Source organism: Berghia stephanieae, chromosome 10 (assembly GCF_034508935.2).
Source record: "Berghia stephanieae isolate SIO BIC M18660-M18661 chromosome 10, UCSD_Bste_1.3, whole genome shotgun sequence".
In the NCBI taxonomy this organism is placed as follows: Eukaryota; Metazoa; Mollusca; class Gastropoda; order Nudibranchia; family Aeolidiidae; genus Berghia; species Berghia stephanieae.
The window spans coordinates 37,515,788-37,540,697 of NC_088369.1; the positions used below are offsets into that span (position 1 = coordinate 37,515,788).

Sequence of the window (24,910 nt, forward strand, 5' to 3'; positions counted from 1 at the left end):
AACTTTAAACTCTCTCTCTCTCTCTCTCTCTCTCTCTCTCTCTCTCTCTCTCTCTCTCTCTCTCTCTCTCTCTCTCTCTATCTATCTATCTATCTCTCTCTCTCTTTCTTTCTTTCTTTCTCTCTCTCCCCCTCCCCCCCTCTCTCTCTCTCTATCTCTATCTCTATCTCTCTCTCTTTCTTTCTTTCTTTCTCTCCTCCCCCCCCCTCTCTCTCTCTCTCTATCTCTATCTCTATCTATCTATCTATCTATCTATCTATATATCTATCTATCTATCTATCTATCTATCTATCTATCTATCTATCTATCTATCTATCTATCTATCTATCTATCTATCTATCTATCTATCTATCTATCTATCTATCTATCTATATAAATACCTCCCAGCGCTGTTCATTCAACCCTTGGTCTTAACTTCATGTCTGTCTATCTATCTTCCCATACATCCATCCACCTTTTGTATCACACACACATATATATGTGTATGAGAAAGTATGAAGAAATGAGATTTGGTGATCAGAATGTATAAAAGTCAAAACATGATCAGATCCATAATGTTTTTCTCCTCTGGATGCACTTTTATGCTCGTGGTTCCGATAGTTTAGAACCAGTTATTAAGTTACTATGCTTCATTACGAGCGAAGTGACGTCACGACTGTTGAAGCCTATTAAGGGTAATTCTATTATCTTCGATGATTATTTAGAAAATCTGCTAGGGCGTAAGGATCGGTCCTCAATTTGACGTTGGGATTCGCAAATCTGGTCACTCTATTACCAGATACATTTGCGGGCATCTACAGACTTTATTACTGGACCGTGCAGCTATCTGGTCTAGTGGTGTGACACTCTCGCTTTCGGATCGGATGGTCCTGAGTTCGAGCCGCGCTCGCTCGGCGCATAGTTGAGTCCTTGGAGAAGGCTCTTTACTCGCATTCCCTCACCGTTCTCAGGTGTAAAATGAGTATCTGGCCATTAACGGCGTTGTGTTGTCTCTGTCCAAAAATAATTGTAATAATATCGCCTAACAGGCGTCATGTCCCGTCCTAAATGTTAAATGTTGCTGTTGGCCAGGGACACCTTGTAAAGCGCATTGAGCACATTTAGTGGGTATAGCGCTATACAAAAGCTCAACATTTCTTTGTTTATTTATTTATTGTTTATTACTGGACCGATTTTGATTTTCGATGGCTCAGTCTCGATCTATGCTAATTTCCACAATACAGTAAGTAGTATATAGTTAGTATGCGCTTGGCTAAGAAGCTCATAACATTGCCATCCGGAAGTGTAACGGACCAAGACACAAAACTGTGTGTATCCATGAACGTTTATAGTCTGGTTAATACAGTTCAGTGAGCATTACTCATAAACGCGGATGGCAAAAAACAATAACAAAGACCTGAGTGACGTCATCTTCGAACTATCTATATCATACTTAAAACAGAGGAATGATGCCTGTTCGTAATGTTTCCCCCCATCAAATGTTGCGGGCGCTCCCCTAGTTTTCTATATAATAAAAGAAAATTCTTCATTGGTGCAAGACGGGGCTTAGTGACAATTTTCAGACTGGGTTCTGTCTCTCCCTCTCTATATATTATGGGTATTTTGTGTCGGATTATTCTGTCATTCGTCCCGGCGTTATTGATGGTTAACCCTGTGTAATTTGATGCTGGTAAGGTGGTACTTCTATTACTATTATTGTGGTTGTTGTTGTTGTTATTATTATTATTATTATTATTATTATTATTATTATTATTATTATTATTATTATTATTATTATTATTATTATTATTATTATTTTTATTATTATTATTATTACCACCACCACTACTACTACTACTAACTACTACTACTACTACTACTACTACTACTACTATACTACTACTACTACTACTACTACTACTATACTATTATTATTATTATTATTATTATTATTATTATTATTATTATTATTATTATTATTATTATTATTATTGTTGTTGTTGTTGTTGTTGTTGTTGTTGTTGTTGCTGTTGTTATCTCATTGGCAAGTAGGCTTCAACGTCACTGGTTGGGAAGACTTTGCAGGGGATTTAAAAGATGTAGTTAAGACCAAGGGTTGACTGAACAGCGCTGGGAGGTAGGAGGGGAGGGGAGATGAATATATAGACATAGATATATACATACATACATACATACATACATACATAGATACATACATACATACATACATACATACATACATACATACATACATACATACATATCAAAATTGTTTATTTCAGGAAATATACATGATAATGTAACAAGGGTAACATTTTAATTGACATAATACCGTTTCCTAAAATAGTGTACAATGTATAGAGCTGGAGTATTAATTTGAACAGTGAAGTTTCAGACTCTGCCACAGAATGTCCCAGAGGTAATAATGATATTAGTGTTGATGACGATGATAATGATAATGACGACGATGATGACGATGATGACGATGAAGATGATGATGATGATGATGATGATGATGATGATGATGATGATGATGATGATGATGATGAAGACGATGATGACAATAACAGTGGTGGCTATGGCGGTGATGGAGACGACGACGATGAGAGTAACAACGGTAGCAATGATATTAATAATAATAACAACAACAACAACAACAACAACAACAATAATAATAATATAATAATAATAATAATAATAATAATAATAATAATAATATAATAATAATAATATATATAATAATAATACTAATCCTATCACTATAATATTAATAATAATGTTGATAATTGTGGTGATGATAACAACAGTACTAATAATTACGATGATGATAATAATGACAATAATAATAATAATAATAATAATAATAATAATAATAATAATAATAATAATAATAATAAATAATAATATGATGATGATGATGATGATGATGTTGATGATGATGATGATGATGATGATGATGATGATGATGATGATGATGATGATGATGGTGATGATGATGATGATGAGTGATGATATATAATAATAATAATAATAATAATAAAAATTTAATAATAATAATAATAATAATAATAATAATAATAATAATAAAACAGTAATGAAAAATTAAATCGATTATTACAATCATATACAAATGGATATATTTGGAATATTTGACAAATAGATGGATACATATAGATAGAGGGATATATAAATAGACAAATATCTATATTATTAAATATGTAGTGCTACTAATTATGATGAATTTTACATCTTTGTCTCCAAACTTTGTAAGAGCCAATGATGGCACTGTTGCTTATATATTTTGAAAGGACTTTTGCTTCTTTGCTTTTAATGCCCAGAATCTTTAAGCCATTCACAAATCTACCATGGACATAGCCGAGGCTACCTACAGAAAGAACGATAACCTCGGATTTATATCCAAGAGCATTTATTTCCATGCATAAAGGAAAGTACTTTTCAAATTAAGTTTGGAATGACTTGTTAATATGAGCATCAAATGGGACTGAAATTTCAACAATTTGGGCTGTTTTCATTTCTTTGTTGATTTTTAAAATGTCCGGTCGATTACTGTTAGTATTAAATGAGGATTTGTCACTGTCGAAAAAACTTGGTCTGGTGAATGTGTCTTTGAAAATTTGAGTAGTGTCGTTTTTAGGTATTTTGTCAAAAATAATGTCAACAATTCTATTGTGTCGTTTTTGATATATTAATTTGAATTTTGTACATCCGTTTACAACGTGAGATACCGTATCTGACGGATGATTACAGATCTTGCAGCCTTTGGAGTACGACAATGGGTAATATGTATGAAGTAGACTGTCGCACTCCAGAAGCTGCAAGCGGCATTTTATAGCAAACGGGGAGATAAATATATAGACATAGATTTATACATACATACATACATAGATACATACATAGATACATACATAGATACATACATAGATACATACATACATACATACATACATACATACATACATACATACATACATACATACATACATACATACATACATACATACATACAAACATGCATACATACATACATACATACATACATACATACATACATACATACATACATACATACATACATACATACATACATACATACATACATACATACATACATACATACATACATACATATAGTTAGATAGATACATAGGTACAGATAGTATGTTAGAATGATAGATTATAGACAGACAGATAGGCAGAGAGATTGAGATATATATATATATAGAGAGAGAGAGAAATAGGTAGAAAGATGGATGGATGGATGGATGGATGGATGGATCTAATACTGATACAGAAATACAGCGGCTTGTCAGTGTTAACTCGCTCAATCCTAGACATTTTTGCTACTTTTCAAAATTGGAAAAAATGTATTAAAATTGAGCATGTAGATAGATGGTTTTATTCAACTACCATTAGGCCTAACATGTAAAATCTAAAAACATTAGCTTTGATACGACGCCTATAATTTGTCTCAGAAAAATGTAATAAATAGGCATGGGGTAAAAAATATACCGGGTAAACTACGGATATAGTCGGTGTTAGGGTTGAGTATGAGGTAAACGGGTTGTCACCTTCTGGCATTGCTATATGTAAAATAGTAACAACAAGAGATGAAGTGAGTAGGAAAGTGCCAGAAGACAGTAGAGAATAAAAATTTCGCGGCGGCGATGGGGGTTTGAACCCACGACCTTACTGGTACGATAACTCCGCCTGGCCAGGGAGAACGTGGCACTACCGTATGAGCTATCCACGATCCCAAAAAAAAGATCGTCTCTAACCCTAGTCATTATTAGAGCCCTCTTTTTCCCGACTACTTGAGATCGCGGGTCCAACACACACAACCACCGCGAAGTTAGTTGGCCAGCAATTAAGCTTAATAGTCAATATTCTCAACATAAACATATAACAACATAGAAACAATTGAGACACTGAGTATGCTCCGGTATTTGGGGTGAATTTTTAATTCAGAAAAGTGAGTAGAACAGGCAATTATGTTATCTGTACACTAGTAGTGTTGTGTATTAGTATTAGTTATTGAGGTCCATCCATGTCCCTGGGATATTTCACCATTAGCTGGTTGTCGGAATTAACAACACGGGTTGGAGAGACGTTGCAGGGGCTTTCTGTAGAAGAGGGGGATGAGAGCGTGGATTGAAGGATTGAAGGACAGCGATGTGTGTGTGTGTGTGTGTGTGTGTGTGTGTGTGTGAGAGAGAGAGAGAGAGAGAGAGAGATGTTTGTTTTATTTGTTTGGTTGATTGATTGATTGATTGATTGATTGGAGTAGATGGGTAGACGAACAGAAAGGTGGAGATAGATAGATTGTTTGATTGATTGATTGATTGGTTTGTTTGATTGATTGATTGATTGGTTGGAGTAGATGGATAGATGGGTAGACGAGCAGAAAGGTGGAGATAGATAGATATGTAGATAGATAGATTGTTTGACTGATTGATTGATTGATTGATCACTTGGTTGATAGATAGAAAATTGAAGGGAGATGGATTGATTGACTGATTGATTGGGATGTGCAGAAAGGTAGGGGGAGATGGGGAATATAAGTGTGTATGCGTGTGTGAGAGTGAGAGAAAGAGGGGGGGGGGGGGATAAATATAGAGAGAGTTTGTTATTTTCATGAATATTAATGTCGTCCTTTTGTGTATGAAGGAATTGAGCATGTAGGTATTGGATAGACAGAGAAGTGGAAGAGGGAGAGAGGAAAGAGAGAGCGGTGAGAGGAGAGAGAAGGGGGGGGGGGGAGGAGGGTGTATTATTTAATGTGTTGTGATAAGGAATGAGATGTAGTATGGATAGACGAGAGTGAGAGAGGAGAGAGAGAGAGAGAGAGAGAGAGAGAGAGAGAGAGAGATGGAGAGTATGTGTTTAAGGTGAGAAAAGGGTGAGAGGGGAGTATGAGTATCGAGAGAGAGAGAGAGAGAAGAGAGGAGAGACGTAGTAGAAGTGAGAGGAGAGGGAGGAGAGTATCATGTTATCCCATCACAAGCTGACGTGATGTTATTTCGATTGGTCCTTATTGAATCATGTATTTATGATGAGGGGTTCATCCTGACCTTTTCATTATATAAATGAATCAGTCATCCAAAAAAAAAAACAAAAAAAAAAACAAACCCAACAGCATTCCCCAGCCGGGGATAAAACCCATACTCTCATTTTTTTTTTTTGGAGATTTCCATTACAACAATGAGCCCATAAGGATTTGGGTTATCAGACCTGCAAATAAGTACACGTAATGATATTCTGCCCACAATGATTAATCTTAATGTCAGCTCATAACATTCGAGAACCAATCAATGTAAACAAAAAGATAAGAAATGATATAGATAGATAGTATGCGCTTGGCTAAGGAGCTCACAACATTGCCATCCTAAAGTATAAGTGACCAAAACACAAAACTCTGTTTTACCTTGACCGTTTATAGTCTGTTTAATACGGTTCAGTGAGCATTACTCATAAACGCGGATGGCAAAAAACGCAATAATACGGTCCAGAGTGACGTCATCTTCATTCTATCTATAGATAGATAGTATGCGCTTGGCTCAGGAGCTCACAACATTGCCATCCGGAAGTATAAGTGACCAACACACAAAACTATGTGTTACCTTGAACGTTTATAGTCTGTTTAATACAGTTTAGTGAGAATTACTCATACATGCGAATGACAAAAAATGACAAGAAAGACCTGAGTGATGTCAGCTTCGTTCTGTTTATAGATAGTATGCGCTTGGCTAAGAAGCTCATAACATTGCCATCCGGAAGTATAACGGACCAACACACAAAACTGTGTGTATCCATGAACGTTTAGTCTGGTTAATACAGTTTAGTGAGAATTACTCACACATGCGGATGGCAAAATACAATAAGAAAGACCTGAGTGACGTCAACTCCTTTCTGTTTATAGGCGAGGTCATTGGATGGGGTCGGTATTTTATCTTGAACTCCTGCTGCTAATGGAAACGATAAGATCTGATGTTGGACAAGTCTGAAATGGAATCCCGGCTGTAAAGAGAGATCCGACACCGATAGGACTGGCTAATTTGCAAACTGCCATATATAAGCAAAACTCTGATTGATTGATTGATTGATTGATTGATTGATTGATTGATTTTTAAATTTATTTTTTCACTTTAGTTTTAGTCTGAAAATTTTGACTTCACACACAAATTCATCCATATATAATTGAGCTTTTATATAGCGCAATATCCACTAAACGTGTTCAAAGCACTTTACAAAGGATCCCTGGCGAACAGTAACATGTAGAACGAGACATGACGCCTGTTAGGCGATATTACATTTTTTTTCCGACAAAGACAACGCTGTTAAATGCCAGGTACTCATTTTACACCTGAGTGCGGTGAGATAATGTGAGTAAAGAGCCTTTTCCAATGACTCAATTATGCGCCGAGCGAAGCTCGAACCCAGGACCTTCCGATCCGAAAGCGAATGTCATACCACAAGACCGCATATCCACTAAATCGACTCTTCCCAATAGGCTGGAAATCCATTTGTAAAGCGCTTTGAGCACGTTGGTGGATATTGCCCTGTATAAAAGGCCAAGTTTTTTTTCCCCAACTTGTCAAAAAGTCTTAGATCGGATACTTCAAAGAACAGTTTTCGACAAGGTTCAAGGTCATTCTAATCGATATAAAATGAGTAGGTGGCCTACTAAACGTACAAGGCCTGAGTCCCATTTTCATCATCAAAGAAAACCGACATTTTTTTGTCATAGTTTATCATCATCGTCATTTCCTTCTTCCGTTCATTCACTATAATTTATTATTGTTATCCCCTCTCTGTTTTCTATTTTCTCTAGGCTTCACAAGACAACACTGCAGCATTACGAGCCACGCACGTAACTCTTTAACCATAGTGGCAAGTGGAAGAAGTGTAACCATCATCGAATTTTTTCCCGACTACCCGGATCAGGGAGAAGGATTATCGTCTCAAGACAACCAACATGGCTCCTGAATAGAGAGACAGGGGCTCTAGACGAAAAACAGAGAGCAATCTGCTCAAATCCTCTTCGCTCTTCTTCATCTTCCTCCTCATCACCTCCATCGTCATCTCCATCTTCGTCGTCTTCCTCGTTTAACTCTATCCGTCCAACCGTTCATCCATCCATAGGTTTCCATTCACTCTTCCATGTCAGTGCCCTCTTGACACCACCACTACCACTACCAGCACCACAACTACCACCACCACCATCGACACCCGAGCCGCCATAGCAATCATGCTGCTATGACCACAACCGATTTCAGTGGTTTTTCATCGTTTGTTGATTCTGGTTTCCATGGAAACGGAGCTGTCGGCGTGTTGATGTTACATCAAAGTGAGCAGGTTACACTTAGTGATGTGACATATCGATTTTATGTAATTTTAGAACAACTTATCACTACTATTATTAGTAGTATATTTACCTGTCCAGAGATATTAAAGCAGGTTGCAGAATCGATCTTAGTATTAAATGTTATAAATACAGTTTATGTTACCCTCGGCCTCTACTACTCGTACTACTGCTGCTGCTACTACTACTACTACTACTACTACTACTACTACTACTACTACTACTACTACTACTACAACTACTACTACTACTACTACTTCTGCTACTACTACTACCACTACTACTGCTGCTACTACTAACTACTACTACTACTACTACTATACTACTACTACTACTACTACTACTACTACTATACTACTACTACTACTACTACACTACTACTACTACTACTACTACTACTACTACTACTACTACTATACTACTACTACTCTACCTACTACTACTACTCTACTACTACTACTACTACTACTACTACTATCCGTACTACTACTACTACTACTACTACTAACTAATAATAATATATATAATATATACTAATAATAATAATAATAATAATAATAATATAATAATAATAATAATAATAATAAAATAATAATTCAAAAATTATAGCCAAATCAAGGATTCATATAGTCAAGAAAAACAAATACAGTAAAAATGTGTCTTGAGATTCTTTTTAAAAGTAGGTAAAGACTTGCACTCCCTCAGACCACGTGGCAGTTCATTCCAAATCTTGGGCCGAAACAAGCAAACGATCTATCACCAAATTTTGTTCTTGATCTTTTTTCCGAAATTTTCGTTTGGTCATTACATGATCTTAAAGTGTAATTTTCAAATTTACACATGACCACGTGATCTGTGAGATATGCCGGTCCTACACCAGCCAAACACTTATAAACAAGACACGCTGCTTTGTAATATGTGCGCTTTTCAATGGGCAACCAGAATGCCAACAAAGGTTCATATCAAATTTATTTTCCAAAAACATAATCTTACTACACTTTTTGCAGCAGTTTTACTACTACACTATATATACTATAACTACTACTACTATACTAACTACTAACTTATACTACAATACTAACTACTACTATATTCTACTAATCTTCTACTACTACTAAATACTTACACTACTCACTCACTCACTACTATACAACTACACAACAACTACTATCTACTACTATCTACTATCTATCTTACTACTACATACTACTACTACTACTACACATACTTACTACTACTAACTACATGACTACTACTTAACTACTACTTACTACTAACCACTACCCTTACTACTTACTTACTACAATACAACTAACTAACTACTATACTTTACATACTAACTCTACTACTACTATACTACTACTACATACTACACTACTACTACTAACTACTACTACACACATACTACACTAACTACCACTACCAATACAACAAAATCTACACTACTAACTACACTACTACTACTACTACTACATACTACTACTACTACCTACTATACTATACTACACTACTATACATACTAATAATACCACAATACTATGATTTAATAATAAATACACGACAAGAAAGATACAACGCTATTTAACGTTCTTGTACAAATGTTGGATACACGTCAATGCTTACAATAGAATTTGTGACCGATCGACTCAAACTGGTGGTATGTCGGGTCAACCTGTCTCTGAAATTCCAATTCAAAAATATAAAGCTAGAAAAATACACTTTTTAATGACATTTCGAAAGAGTTCAAAGACACCCGATTCAAAATGCAATAAATAATAATAAATAAATAAATGAAGAGATTAAGGTTTGAATTTAAGAAGATTATATTTTAATTTTGATAAACACGATAAATATACATGTTGGGTAAATAGATCCTTGGGAAAAATGATATTAAAAATGCAAGGTATATGAAAGAATTAATTTCATTTCTTAAGATCTCAAAATGAAATGAAATTAAATTGAATATTTCTGATTATTATTTGGACTAAAAAAACACTCTTTCAGAAACTGGTTCACCCTGAGGTAATAATACCGATCTGAGGCGATTCGTCACCTTTTTACTTCCTCATTTTAATTTTAATACTTGTTCATCATACCAGGTTCATATTCATATTCGAGACTTGTCAGAACAACTTCATCAGTGTTACGTTAAAAAGAAATATTTTTTTTTTTACTTCTTTCTTCTCTGGATTGGGTTCTGTAATCTTTTAGTTTGATAACGCTAATATTGGAATATCATGATATTGTCAGAACGCGAGACTTGACTTTAACTTTAACGCAAATATTGGATTTACTCCCATTACAATATATAGGATACAACACTTAGTCACTTAAGACTTTGCTAACGAGTTATTACCAACACCAACACCATCACTGTCGTCATCATTATCATTATCGGGGTTTTTTTCAGAAGAAAAATAAAAAGAGGACTCCAGGAATTAAAAAAAAACCGTCACCAAATTTAGTCTCCTTCGTCTTACTGTTTGTTTACTCACTCACCTATTAACAGGGGACATTGCCATTTCACTTCCCGTACCAAAATAACAACAACAAAAAAAAAACGATATTAATCAACAACTACAACAACGCTAAATACAACAGCGACAGCAACAGCAAAAGCAGCATAAGCAGCAGCTAAGTGAAATCTGTTCAACAACAACAACACCAAAAATAAGGAAGATCATAATAATAAAGGCAAAATATGGCTTCCCTCGGAGGACAGAACGGACCGTTGGATAGTAGCACAGACGATACGCAGAAGAAGCAAGGGACGAGGTGAGTCTTTGTCTTTGATTGCATTTTCTTCTTCTTCTTCTTCTTCTTCTTCTTCTTCTTCTTCTTCTTCTTCTTCTTCTTCTTCTTCTTCTTCTTCTTCTTCTTCTTCTTCTTCTTCTTCTTCTTCTTCTTCTTCTTCTTCTTCTTCTTCTTTCTCTTCTTCTTCTTCTTCTTCTTCTTCTTCTTCTCTTCTTCTTCTTCTTCTTCTTCTTCTTCTTCTTCTTCTTCTTCTTCTTCTTCTTCTTCTTCTTCTCTCTTCTTCTTCTTCTTCTTCTTCTTCTTCTTCTTCTTTCTTCTTCTTCTTCTTCTTCTTCTTCTTCTTCTTCTTCTTCTTCTTCTTCTTCTTCTTCTTCTTTTCTTCTTCTTCTTCTTCTTCTTCTTCTTCTTCTCTTCTTCTTCTTTCTTCTTCTTCTCTTTTTCTTCTTTTTTATCTTTTTTTTTTATTCTTTTTATTATTATTATTATTATTATTATTATTATTATTATTATTATTATTATTATTATTATTATTATTATTATTATTTTATTATTATTGTTTATTATTGGTTGTTTGTTGTTGTTGTTGTTGTTGTTGTTGTTTGTTGTGTTAGTTGTTGTTGTTATTGTTATTATTGCTATTGTTGATATTGGTTGTATTCTTGGTAATTCATGGTATCATTCTATTCTTTGGTTCCATTTACCTTTTTTTTCCTTCTCACTTTCATATATAGTACTATGTTATCATTAAATTGATTAAATAAACTTTGAAGCTTATTATACTCAAGTATGTCATCACGTTTGACAAGATGGACAAAGCGTTCAATAGATATTTGGGGAAACCTTGTCATTATATATAATCATTTGATGGACGCGTTTTCTGGTTTAAAAAAAAAATGAAAATTCATATAATACGTGTGTGTGTGTGTGTGTGTGTGTGTGTGTGTGTGTGTGTGTGTGTGTGTGTGTGTGTAGGTGGGTGGGTGGGGAGGGGGGGGGGGTGGTTCAGAATACGGCAGAAATGAAACCTCGCCATTATTTAATTTGTCTGTGGTTCGATCGAGATGCTCGAGCACTCACTGTCGTTCCTCAGCAGCAGAGATCCGGAATTGCCTCGTGAAATATGTATTAAGAATTGGCTCTCATAACACGTCCCCGCAAGTCGTCTGAACCCGTGCTTATAAACACTCCCAATCTGTCTCTAATGGTTGTTTCTGACACCACGCTGTGTGTGTGTTTGTTTGTTTATATATGGGAGTGTGTCTGTCTGTCTATTTATATTCCAGAGCTGCCAAATCCCGTTTTTTGTTGCTGTTTTTTGTCCTGTTATTTTCCTCCATTTTTATTTATTTATTTATTTTTTGTTGTTGAAAAAGGGTTCTTTAAGGAAAAACTTTTTTTTCTGGCATTTTTCCCCCGTTGATTTACTAACTTTTGCACAATATTAATAACCTGAAGGATTTTTATTGATTTTTTTTTGGATTTTTTTTTTTTTTTTTTTTTAAATAGCAGTTTTGACTGAATTTTATTACTAAAGGCTCCTCTCTCATTGTATCCAAACTGATTAGAGAAAAAGTGTAAGGACTAATATCTACTACTGTTCGTTGAATTTTATGTTCTAAAGTTTCTGAAAAACAATCCTGATTATTCAGTCCAAATCTTGAGTTATTTTAACGTTAACAATCAACAACTGATCTACTGGCCATAAGAGATGGGAGCTCTTGTATATATATATATATATATATATATATATATATATATATATATATATATATATATATATATATATATATGTGTGTGTGTGTGTGTGTGTATGTATGTATGTAGGTATGTATGTATGTATGTATGTATATATATGTATGTATGATACCCACACTAACACATACATCATGAATGTCTATCACCTACGCCTCGAAATGTCAGTTGTTCGCGTAGGTCTAGAATGATTAATGGAATTAGCATAATGGCAACTGAGATGAGATTCTATTGAAGATAGAATAGAATGGAAGGCAGAACAAATTATAGGAGGGAGAGAGAAAGAGAGAGAAAGAGAAAGAGATAAGATAAGAACATCAGAATTGTAGACAAAGTAAATATAGACACCCTTGGACTACAGAAAAGAGGACGTCTTTGATTTGATCTTGTAAATAGAGCGAGTCGCATCAGAATCCAGAGTAGATTCTGGGAATAAAAAATTAAAAAAAATAATAATAAAAAGGAAAGAATAGAAAATTAAGAATTAATGATTAAATGATCGAAATGAATAAATATATTGAATTCCTTCAGGACATTTCTCTGCAAGTTCATCGAAGAAATGTCACGCGTGGATGGCGTAGTGTGTAAGTGTATGTTATAGTCTCTCTCTCACAGCCAGGCGGAGGGTGCCTTACCAGTTGGTTCTCATCACCACAAACGGTTTCTTTATAAACCCTGTTGCCCTCTGGCACTTATACTTATCTACTTTTTAAAGACATTCTTGTTAATAAAATGGGCCGTTGTCTTGATGAGCATAATTTGCAGGTCTGATAACTGAATGCAATTATGGGCTTGATTTAACGTTGTTGTAACGGAACATGTTTTTTTTTTTTGCGTTGGTTTGATGGTATTTCCATTACAACACTGAGCCCCGTAATATGTTGGGTTATCAGACCTGCAAAGAATAAGAACACGTCAGCCAATGTCCTTATTTCCTCTGCTGTCCATGTCACAAATTTTATGACATACCGTCTGAAAACGGCATTAGGTTGGGATGAATTGGATACAGAAAAAATGAATTTAGAACTAAAATTGTAAGAAATACGAGATTTTTTGACATTTTATAAGAAATTGTGTTTATTCTCCACCATAGCAAGGGAAAATTTAATCACAGGTTCCATAAGTTTGGCTATGAATTTAATTTCCGGCAACTAGTTTAGTTTATCCCGACATAATACCCACAGACCAGAGAGTCCCTCTCCTCTCTCTCTGTGTAGTTTTTAGACCGGGGAGAGGGCGTAGGAGGAGGGTGGTGATCACAAACAAATACGACTTTCCTTATCGTCACTGTCATCCCTAAAGCCTTCCTTTGTGTTTGAGGTCCTAACAATTGGAGCGATCTATATTCGTGTTTTCGTCCAACCAGGTCATCAATCACATGATTTGTTGCTGTCCAACGATTGGATATGTCTTAACAAATGTAAATATTCTGCTTTGTTTACAAAATTTATAAACATACCCATGTGTCAAGCTGAATATAATGACCAATCGTGATGTTAGATATTTCAACAGCTGTGAACACTTTTCACTATATAGGTCACTTTGAGCACATTTTGCAATGTGACCAATGGCCTTGAGCACATGGAAAGGTAATATAGATCATGCCCATTAATTTTATTTCCTTTGCTGACCGCTCAATTTTAGTCATTACTCTCAAAACCTGCGCAATCTTTTCTTCAATCATAGATGACCACAGTTTTTATTTAGTTACTTAAAGAGGAAAATACTGGTCTTGTTATAGAAGAAAATACACACGAGATCTATAATATAGTGTTTCGAAACTTCTACTTTTCTCTGGTTATTCTAATCATCATCACCATTATCATCACTGTCATCATGAAAAAAGAATTGATGCTCTAAGGTTTTGAGGTTCATTATTTGTTTCATTGTGATATCTCCATAATCAGACAATTGAATCTGTCATTGGGTTATGGTCAGCGACTGGTCCTATATATGAAGTCCTAGGTTATGGTCCTTTCCCCACCCCTTCCTATTTCATCCCATCTTATCCCAATGCCATTCCATTTCATCACATCCTATCCCATTTCATCCCATCCCACCCTATCCCACCCCATCCCACTACATCTTATCCCCTCCTACCCCATCCCAGTTCATTTCATCCGATCCCAATACAATCCTACCCCAGTTCATTTCATCCGATCCCAATACTATCCTACCCCATCCCATTTCATTCCATCCTATCGTATCTCACATCCTACCCCATTCATCAACCCCATCTTATTCTATCACATCGTAACTCCTCCCTATCCCATCCTATTCCGTCCTATCTCATGCCATAATTCACGCTCCAAAATTCCTCATCAATCCAGTAATGTCTGACGTGAGATCTCGCTCCCCCCCCCCCCCCCCCCCCATCTCCCCCTTTTTTTCTTGGTTTTTTTTTTCCTATTTGGTCAGTTGTTTCTTGTTGTTTTTATGGTATTGTGTTTCCTAATCGTCCAAGAAGATTTAATGCCACAGGACAGGGTTATTGATCTGGTGTGGGGTTTTATGTGATAATGATGATGGCCGATGTATGTGTATGTGTGTGTGTGTGTGTGTGTGTATATATATATATATATATATATATATATATTAAGCTTTTATGAATGCCGCGCTCTAATATTGTATACGGTGAAATAGGTACAGTTGGAACCAATGAGAATGTCTCAAGAGAGGGTAACGAGGAGACACACAGATGGACAGGAAGACAGACAGATAGATGATACAAATAGGTGGACGGGCTGATGAGAGGGGATAGATAGATAGATAGATAGATAGATAGATAGATAGATAGATAGATAGATAGATAGATAGATAGATAGATAGATAGATAGATAGATAGATAGATAGATAGATAGATAGATAGATAGATAGATAGATAGATAGATAGATAGATGGATGGATGGATGGATGGATGGATGGATGGATGGAAGGAAGGAAGGATGGATGGATGGATGGATGTAGAGGGAGAGAAAAGGAAGGGATCAGATTGTGTGTGCGTGTATATGCGTGTGTGTGTGTGTGTGTGTGTGTGTATGTGTGTGTGTGTTTAAATGAGAGAGTTAGTGAGTGAGTGAAAGAATGATATAAAGACAGACAGATTGAGAAAGAAAAAGATAGACATACACACCCATGCACGCAAACACACACACATACACACACACACACACACAGGGGACACACATGCATACAGAGGACACGCACACATAAACACATACAGAGGACAAAACCCATACACCACGCACAAATATATATATATATATATATATAATATATATATATATATATATATATATATATATATATATATATATATATATATATATATAGAGAGAGAGAGAGAGAGAGAGAGAGAGAGAGGGAGAGAGAGAGGGGGGGGGGGATAATCCACGACAGTTCAAAACAAGAAAATCAATGGGGAAAAAAACTATAAGAATCTGTGTCCCCACTCGCTGTATATTCATCTTGGTGATGTGATAGAATTTTGGCCCGACGAGGAGCGTTGCTTACTTCCCGAATTAAGGCACTTGATGGAGATTTTTTTCCCCGTGAAATAGTCCCCAACTTTGTCCTGCTTATGTGTGAAAGTGCTTGTGAACCAGAATAGGCTTAAACAGTCGTGACGTCACTTCCCTCGTAATGACCCATAGTAGTTTAGTAACTGATTCTAAACTATCGGAACAATGGCGGACGCCCTTATGAAATATTATTTCTCCGACGGGCATAAACGTGTATCCAGTGGAGAAAAACATAAATCTGATCATGTTTTGACTTTTATACATTCTGATCACATGACGTGTGAAAAAGTTGTAGTCAGAATAAAAAGTACCGATTTTCTTTGTTTTGAACCAAGATGCTCGTTGCTGGGCGGACGTGACATCAGACTATTGAATCCTATTGATGGTTCCTCTATGATCTCTCGTTGCTATGCAGTTTAGTGAGAATTACTCACAAACGCGGATGGCAAAAAAACAATAACAAAAACCTGAATGACGTCATCTACGTTTGATCTATTCCTTTATCATTGTGTCAATGTGAGAAATACTCACTTAACTGGGCCTGACCTATATATTATTATAATGTGTGTTTGGCACGTACTATGGGTAGCTCAGGCCTTTTCGTGAACAGGAAATGAATCCTCAAGGGGACAGAACGGGGTAAATGGTAGGGAATATTCTGATTGGTTAACGCTTAGTTACCGGCGAGCCATCAATTTAAATTAATTTTATTTTCCATTTCGGCCAGGGATTCTATAGATTGAACTAAATTGACGTCACCCAGCTCTTTGTTATCGTTTTCAGCCAGCCATTTTTATGAGTAGTTGTCACTAAATTGTGTAGATAGTATGTGATTGGCTAAGAAGCTCACAACATTGCCATCCGGAAGTATAACGGACCAACACACAAAACTATGTGTAACCTTGAACGTTTATAGTTTGGTTAATACAGTTTAGTGATGAGAATTACTCATAAACGCGGATGGCCAAAAAAAAAAAAACAATAACAAAAGCTGAGTGACGTCATCTTCGTTCTATCTACAGATAGAACGAAGTTGACGTCACCCTGGTCAATGTTATTGTTTTTTGCCATCCGTGTTTATGAGTAATTCTCAATAAACTGTATTAACCAGACTATAAACTTTCAAGGTTACACATGCATAGTTTTTTGTGTTGGTCCGTTATACTTCCGGATGGCAATGTTGTGAGCTTCTTGGCCAAGCGCATACTACCTCAGATCAACATACAAAAATATGTGTAACCTTGAAAACGTTTATAGTCTGGTTAATACCGTTTAGTGAGAATTACTCTCAATTATGGATGGCAAAAAAAAAAATAAATAAAAAAATAACAAAAGCCTGAGTGACGTCATCTTCGTTCTATCTATAAACGTTTAAAATTCAACATTGTTTTTTTTTTGTGTTCGTGCGTTATCTCCGGCTGGCGAAATGTTAGTTGTTTTTTTTTATAAGGGCACATCATCAATTATTAATATTCTGATCGATTAGAATGACTCTTTGAAAAGAGTCTCAAACCTGAATAGATTTATGTTTTCTGGTCTGATAAAAAGTCAGTTATTTATTGATTGATATATTTATTCGTTTATCTTTTTATTTGTTTGTTTATTTATTATCTATTCAGTTATTCATTAATTTCAATTAATAAATACATTTATTTATTTATTTATTTATTTATTCATACATTTATTTATTAATTTATCTTTATATTGGTTTGTTTATTTATTATCAATTTGTTTTGTTTATTCATTTAATCATTAGTTTTTTAATTAATCAATGAATTTATTTTATTTTTTTTTCATTTATTTATTTATTTATTTATGTAGATTTTCAACTCAATTTGGGACTAAGGCCACAGACAGGTCGTCTATAAATACACTTATTTGTTTACTTATTTATTAATTTATTTATTTATTCATTTATCTTTATATTGGTTTGTTTATTTATTATCAATTTGTTTGTTTATTTCTTTATTCATTAGTTTTTAATTAATAAACGAATTTATTTATTTTTTTTCATTTATTTATTTATTTATTTATGTAGATTTTTTTCAACTCAATTTGTGACTAAGGCCACAGACAGGTCCGTCAATTCAATTACAGTCAGCGTTCTTTACATAAAACATGGATGGACGTCTGTCTCCATTATTCATTAAAAGTTGGGCTGTTGAAATGCAATGATTTTAATTAAGGAAATAGCCAAGAACCTGGGCCTGGAACGGTCTCTATTGTTCATTTCTATGCATCCGCACTAATGAAATGGATTTTTAAAATGAAATTTAAAAATTCTGTTTATATATATATATTTATTTATTTATCTATTTTAAAAATTTTTTATTTACGTATTTGATTTATTATTATTATTATTATTATTATTATTATTATTATTATTATTATTATTATTATTATTATTATTATTATTATTATTATTATTATTATTATTATTGTTGTTGTTGCTGTTGTTAATGACGATGATGACGATGACAATGATGATGATAATAATAATAATGATAATATTGACCCGAGCAGCTTGTGTTTGTGAACGGAAACAGTTTGTGACGTTCGATATGCTGATTGATGGGAAAATCGATATATTATAAAGAATCGATTGTAAAATCAATAATCTAATTGCCACGGCTAATATTATTGAATCGGTGGCTATCCGATGTTTTCGATTCTAATCGTTTTAATACACATACAGTGGTATTGATATTAAGCTGACCCGAACAACTGGCCTCTCAAGGTTTTTTCTTGAAAATGAATTTATAACAAGACATTCGCTGGTTGTCTTGAATCTGTCAACCAAGCTGCGCCGGAAACAATACAGGATGATCAGAGTAATAATGATGATAGTAATAATAATAATAATGATAATAATAATAATAATAATAATAATAATAATAATAATGATGATGATGATGATGATGATGATGATGATGATGATGATGATGATGAATGATAAATGATAATAATAATAATGATAATAATAATAATGATAATAATAATAATAATAATAATAATAATAATAATAATAATAATAATAATAAATATTATAATAATAATGAATAATAATAATAATATATATAATAATAATATAATAATAATAATAATATAATAATAAATAATAAATAATAATAATAATAATAATAATAATAATAATAATAATAATAATAATAATAATAATATATAGTAATAATAATTATTATTATTATTATAATGAATTATTATTATTATTTATTATTATTATTATTATTATTATTATTATTATTATTATTATTATTATTATTATATTATTATTATTATTATTATTATTATTATTATTATTATTATTATTATTATTATTATATTATTATTATTATTATTATTATTATTATTATTATTTTATTATTATTATTATTATTATTATTATTATTATTATTAATTATTATTATTATTATTATTATTATTATGTAGCCAATCCTCTCAAAACCAGTATTATATCAGAGTAAAATGCAGTTGGAACAGTTCGAGACAGGCCAAAGCTAGCAGAAGGTGCAGGTTTGTTTGTAACACTAACTCATACAGGAAGACTAAACACATCAGTGAGATACGCAAGAGCTTAATTAAACGGATCACACTGACGTGAACGGCCCATAATTATTTTTTGGGAGCTTTTATATAGCGCAAGATCCACTAAATGTGCTCAAAGCGCTTTACAATGGGTCCCTGGTCAACAGCAACATTTAACATGTAGGTCGGGACATGCCGCCTGCTAGGCGATATTACAATTTTTCGGACAAAGACAACGCTGTTAACAGCCAGGTACTCATTTCACACCTGAGTACGGTGAAAGAATGTGAGTAAAGAGTCTTTTCCAAGGACTCAACTATGCGCCGAGCGAGCGAGGCTCGAACCCAGGACCTTCTGATCCGAAAGCGAGTGTCATACCACTAGACTACATAGCCGCACATGAACGGCCCATAATCGATCTTCTTTTAGGTTCGTCGGGGATTGACAATGATCCCAATTTTGATTGGGCTTCTTATTCTAAACCACAGAAAACCGCTCATACCAGGTCCCACAATCAGGAGTTGACACTCATCTGAACTCGTTTTTCCCAGCCAAGCACCAGCCGAATACGGAGGAATTCTCTACCGAAAAAATATAAGAATCATTAACTCACTCAACCCTAACAACGACTATATCCGTAGTTTACCCTGGTTACTTTTACCCCAGGCCTATAATTTATTACATTTTTCTGAGAAAAATTTTAGGCGTAGTATCAAAGCTAATGTTTTTAGTTTTTACATGTTAATGATAATTGAATAAAACTTGACCTCTACCTATGCAAATGCTCATTTTTTTATACATTTTTTTTCCAATTAAAAAAAAAAAGTAGCAAAATTCTCTAGGATTGAGAGAGTTAATGGCCAAAAGATATTTGGCCGAAAAATAATAAATAAGATCACGATGAACGTTTAGACATGTTGTCCACCACTCTCATGTCACAGCCGTCAGAATCTTCAGCTGCACCTAAAATAAAATGACCAAGTTAATTTTCTTCTCCTCCTCCTCCTCCTCCTCCTCCTCCTCCTCCTCCTCCTCCTCCTCCTCCTCCTCTTCCTCCTCCTCCCACTCCTCCTCCTCCATATCATCATCCTCATCATCATCGTCGTCATCATCTTAATCAACAACAACAATAACAATACTACACCTCCCACCACCACCATCTATGACGTATGTGGTGTGGTTGTAAAGTACACGTAGTATTTTCATAATAATATGTGTGTGGTGGACACTCGTATTCCACGGACTAGGGGATATTATAACATAATATTATATTAATAGGATCCATCCCCAAAGTGTTTTACGCCAAATTAAAAAAATAATAATTAAAAAAGATAATAATAATAATGATAACAATAATATTAATGATGATGATGATATAATAATAACAATAATAATAATAATAATAACAACAACAACAACAATAATAATAATAATAATAAGAAGAAGAAGAAGAAGAAGAAGAAGAAGAAGAAGAAGAAGAAGAAGAAGAAGAAGAAGAAGAAGAAGAAGAAGAAGAAGAAGAAGAAGAAAGATAATAATAATAATAATAATAATAGTAATAATAATAATAATAATAATAGTTATGATGATGATGATTTTTATGATGATGATAATAGGATCCAGCCATGATGTTTGTGATGTGTTGGTAAAGTGTTATTTGTATATGTGGGTAATGCTAATGGACGGACAGTCAGTCGTATTTCACCGACTAGAGGATCGATAACCACACTGGATTGGGCTTACATCATGCTTTGGGACAAAGTGGGGGGGGGGGTGGAGTGGATTAGCCTCTCTCTCTCTCTCTCTCTCTCTCTCTCTCTCTCTCTCTCTCTTTCTCTGTCTCATTCTCTCTCTCTGTCTCTCTCTTTCTTTCTCTCTCTTACTCTCTCTCTCTCTTCCTCCCTCCCTCCCTCCCTCCCTCCCTCCCTCCCCTTTTTCTCTATCATGGGGAAATCAAGTGGGGGGGGGGGGAATTATCCTCTCTCTCTCTCTCTCTCTCTCTCTCTCTCTCTCTCTTCCTCCCTCCCTCCCTCCTCCCCCCCCCCCCATTTTTTCTCTCTATCACGGGGAAATCAAGAAAAGTGTGTTGGTTGGGAGGGGGGGGGGGGTGGGGGGGGGGTGAGGGAGGTTTATTGTGACAGTGACTGACATTTCAACCAACAACTGGGGTGGTCATTGACGAATGGCAAATATTGACTTCCATCCTGTAGACGAGACATTTGACTGGTTATCATAGTTATTTTGACGATATCTTGAGTTATAAATAACTACCCTTGTACAGCTGCCTGGCTTCAAATTTTTAATAAATTAGAAGGCTTGACCATCAAATTGACAACGTTATCGTTGACTTTAAACCAAATCGGTGCAGACAATTCCCAAGACGACAAAATGATTGACTTTTATCCTTTAGACAGGACATTGACCTCTGTCGTCAAAGTTCTCTCCGTCATGTCTGAGCTATAAACAACAATTCATTCACAGTTGGCTCACTTGATACTAAAAATAAACAACAAAAAAAGACAACGTATTGTGGAATCTTAAGATCTGAAAAATTATGTCTGGAACAGTGCCAGACAAAGCAAAAGGAAAAATATTAGAAAGAAAAAAACATCTAAAAATATCAGACTGTCTCGATTGGGCTTTGAACCCCAGACCTTGTGGTCACCTGAGATCTTTATTTAATTTTACACCAGTCTTTGATTAATTTGTCACGTTGAATTTAATCCAGATCAATGATGTTCCACCCAACGAGAAAATGACCAAGACAAAAAAAACACGAGACATTGTGAGGGTGGGGTGGGGGGGGGGGGGGGGGGGGGTGGTGGGGGGGGGGGGGGGGGGGGGCTAGACCAGTGCGTAGCGATCGTAAAGTTATATCCTGACACTGACCAAAAAATGACGTCAAAATGCCAGTCTTTTGCCACAAAAGAAAACAAATCGTGAGTTGTATTCAACAGTTCAACCAATGGGACCACTTGTTTCCATGAGCACTACTAACGACAACTCACTAGGCGGTGCAAAAACCAAATAATGACGTCAAAATGCCAGTCTTTTTGGGTTTCAGTAACTTAACGATGGCTACGACCAGTGGCCAGTATTATCTTGATGAGTAATCCAAGTCATTTTATAATATTAACTCACTCAACCCTAACACCGACTATATCCATAGTCTATCCGGGTTACTTTTACCCCTTTCCAAATGTAATGATCATATGTAATGTTATAGAATATATAGAATTATAATATAATAAGATAATTTATTATATTATGTAAAATAATATAATATAATGGAATATGATATAAAATGCAATATTATAATGGTGTAGAACACTAGAGTCAGGCTATTACTATGTATTTGATTACATTTTTCTGAGACAAATTATAGGCGGAGTATCAAAGCTAATGTCTTTACATGTATTTACATGTTAATGGTAGTTTAATGAGACTATCTTTGTAGAGATGCTCATTTTTGATACATTTTTTTTCCAATTTTGAAAAGTAGCAAAAGTCTCTAGGATTGAGTGAGTTAATATGGTGAGTGAGGATACCCACTTTTTTTTTGCAAGCAGATTAGTAACTATGGCCATCCACGTTTATGAGTAATTCTCGCTTAACTGTATTATCCAGATTATAAAAGTTCATGGTTACACAGAATGTTGTGTGTTGATCCGTCATACTTCCGGATGGCAATGTTGTGAGCTTCTTAGCCAAGCGCATACTATCTATATTAATGTATGAATCTATTACTAGTTAAGATGCCGGTAGTTTTTCTCCCAGTTCAGAGGAAACGACATTTCCTCTCCGATGAACAGGTTTAATAAAAATAAAATTTTAAAATATGAGCTTTTATATAGCGCAATATCCACTAAATGTGCTCAAAGCGCTTTACAAGGGATCCCTGACCAATAGCAACACGCAACATAAAGAACGAGACATGACGCCTGTAGGCGATGATACCATTTTTTTCCACAGAGACAACGCTATTAACGGCCAGCCGGGTACTCATTTTACACCTGAGTACGGTGAGAGAATGTGAGTAAAGAGTCAAGTCTTTTCCAAGAACTCAACTATGCGCCGAGTACCACAAGACCACATAGCCGCACGTTTCCTTCTAGCTGACCTGCCGTCTCCTAATTTCCCAGCGTGTCCGGCCAAGAGGACAAACATTTATTGAATTGAAGTTTTTTTTCTAAAACGATGTTTTGTTTGTTTTTCCGTCTTCATCACAAGGGATGGATAGGAGAGAAAAAGAGACTATGAAGAAACCAAATAAAGGAGGACCACCATTAGCGGTCCTGAGACTGGGATCAACTTTGTCAATATTAGTACTAAAAGGTTTAGTCATTTGTGACCCACTGTCTCAAAATGGTGTTATGTCTGGATGTACCGAATGCCAAAAAAAAAAAGAAAAAAAAAAGCCAAAATTAATGCTAAACTGGTCAAACATTTGAATTATTGGTATTGGTATCCTGAAATATCATATTCATTCTCCTGAATAAAATTTTAAACACAACCCAGGTCTGATATTTCTGGTTATATATTAAATTTTTAACTTAATCATCTCGACATAATACCGTTTTGAGACGATGGGTCACATTTTTAGTAAAACGTCGCAGTAACAGGTGTTTTTTTTTTAAACTGTAGGTTTTTTTTTGTTTGTTTTGTTTTTAAATAGCTATTAACGTATATATTATTTACAGATCTTTTTTTTTTAAATTAAAAATACTTTCCATCATATCGAAATAATAGAATTTTTTTTCTTGTTGTTTTTCCATCCTTTGATGGGTTTGTTCGTTTGTCGTGATAATGTCAAAAGGATTTTTTTTAAATGATAAAAGGAGGTTATATGGACGAAAAATGGGAAGAGCCATTAGCAATTTGAGACCAACGTTATCAATAGCGGCACTAAAAGGTTTTACGTCCCTGGTAAAAAAAAAACAAAAACAAAAAAAAAAAAACAACGAAAAACAAAAACGTGACA

General features: G+C 34.6%; 1 protein-coding gene across 1 annotated transcript in view; it reads left to right on the forward strand.

Annotated features, from left to right (window-relative positions):
* The window catches only part of LOC144981074 (beta-arrestin-1-like), a 265,024-nt gene that overhangs the window by 35,537 nt on the left and 204,577 nt on the right, over positions 1 to 24,910 (forward strand). The window contains 2 exon segments of the mRNA XM_078929187.1: positions 7,829 to 8,344; positions 10,770 to 11,134. Of these exon segments, the coding sequence (XP_078785313.1) occupies positions 11,061 to 11,134 (74 nt within the window). The 5' untranslated portion in view covers positions 7,829 to 8,344; positions 10,770 to 11,060.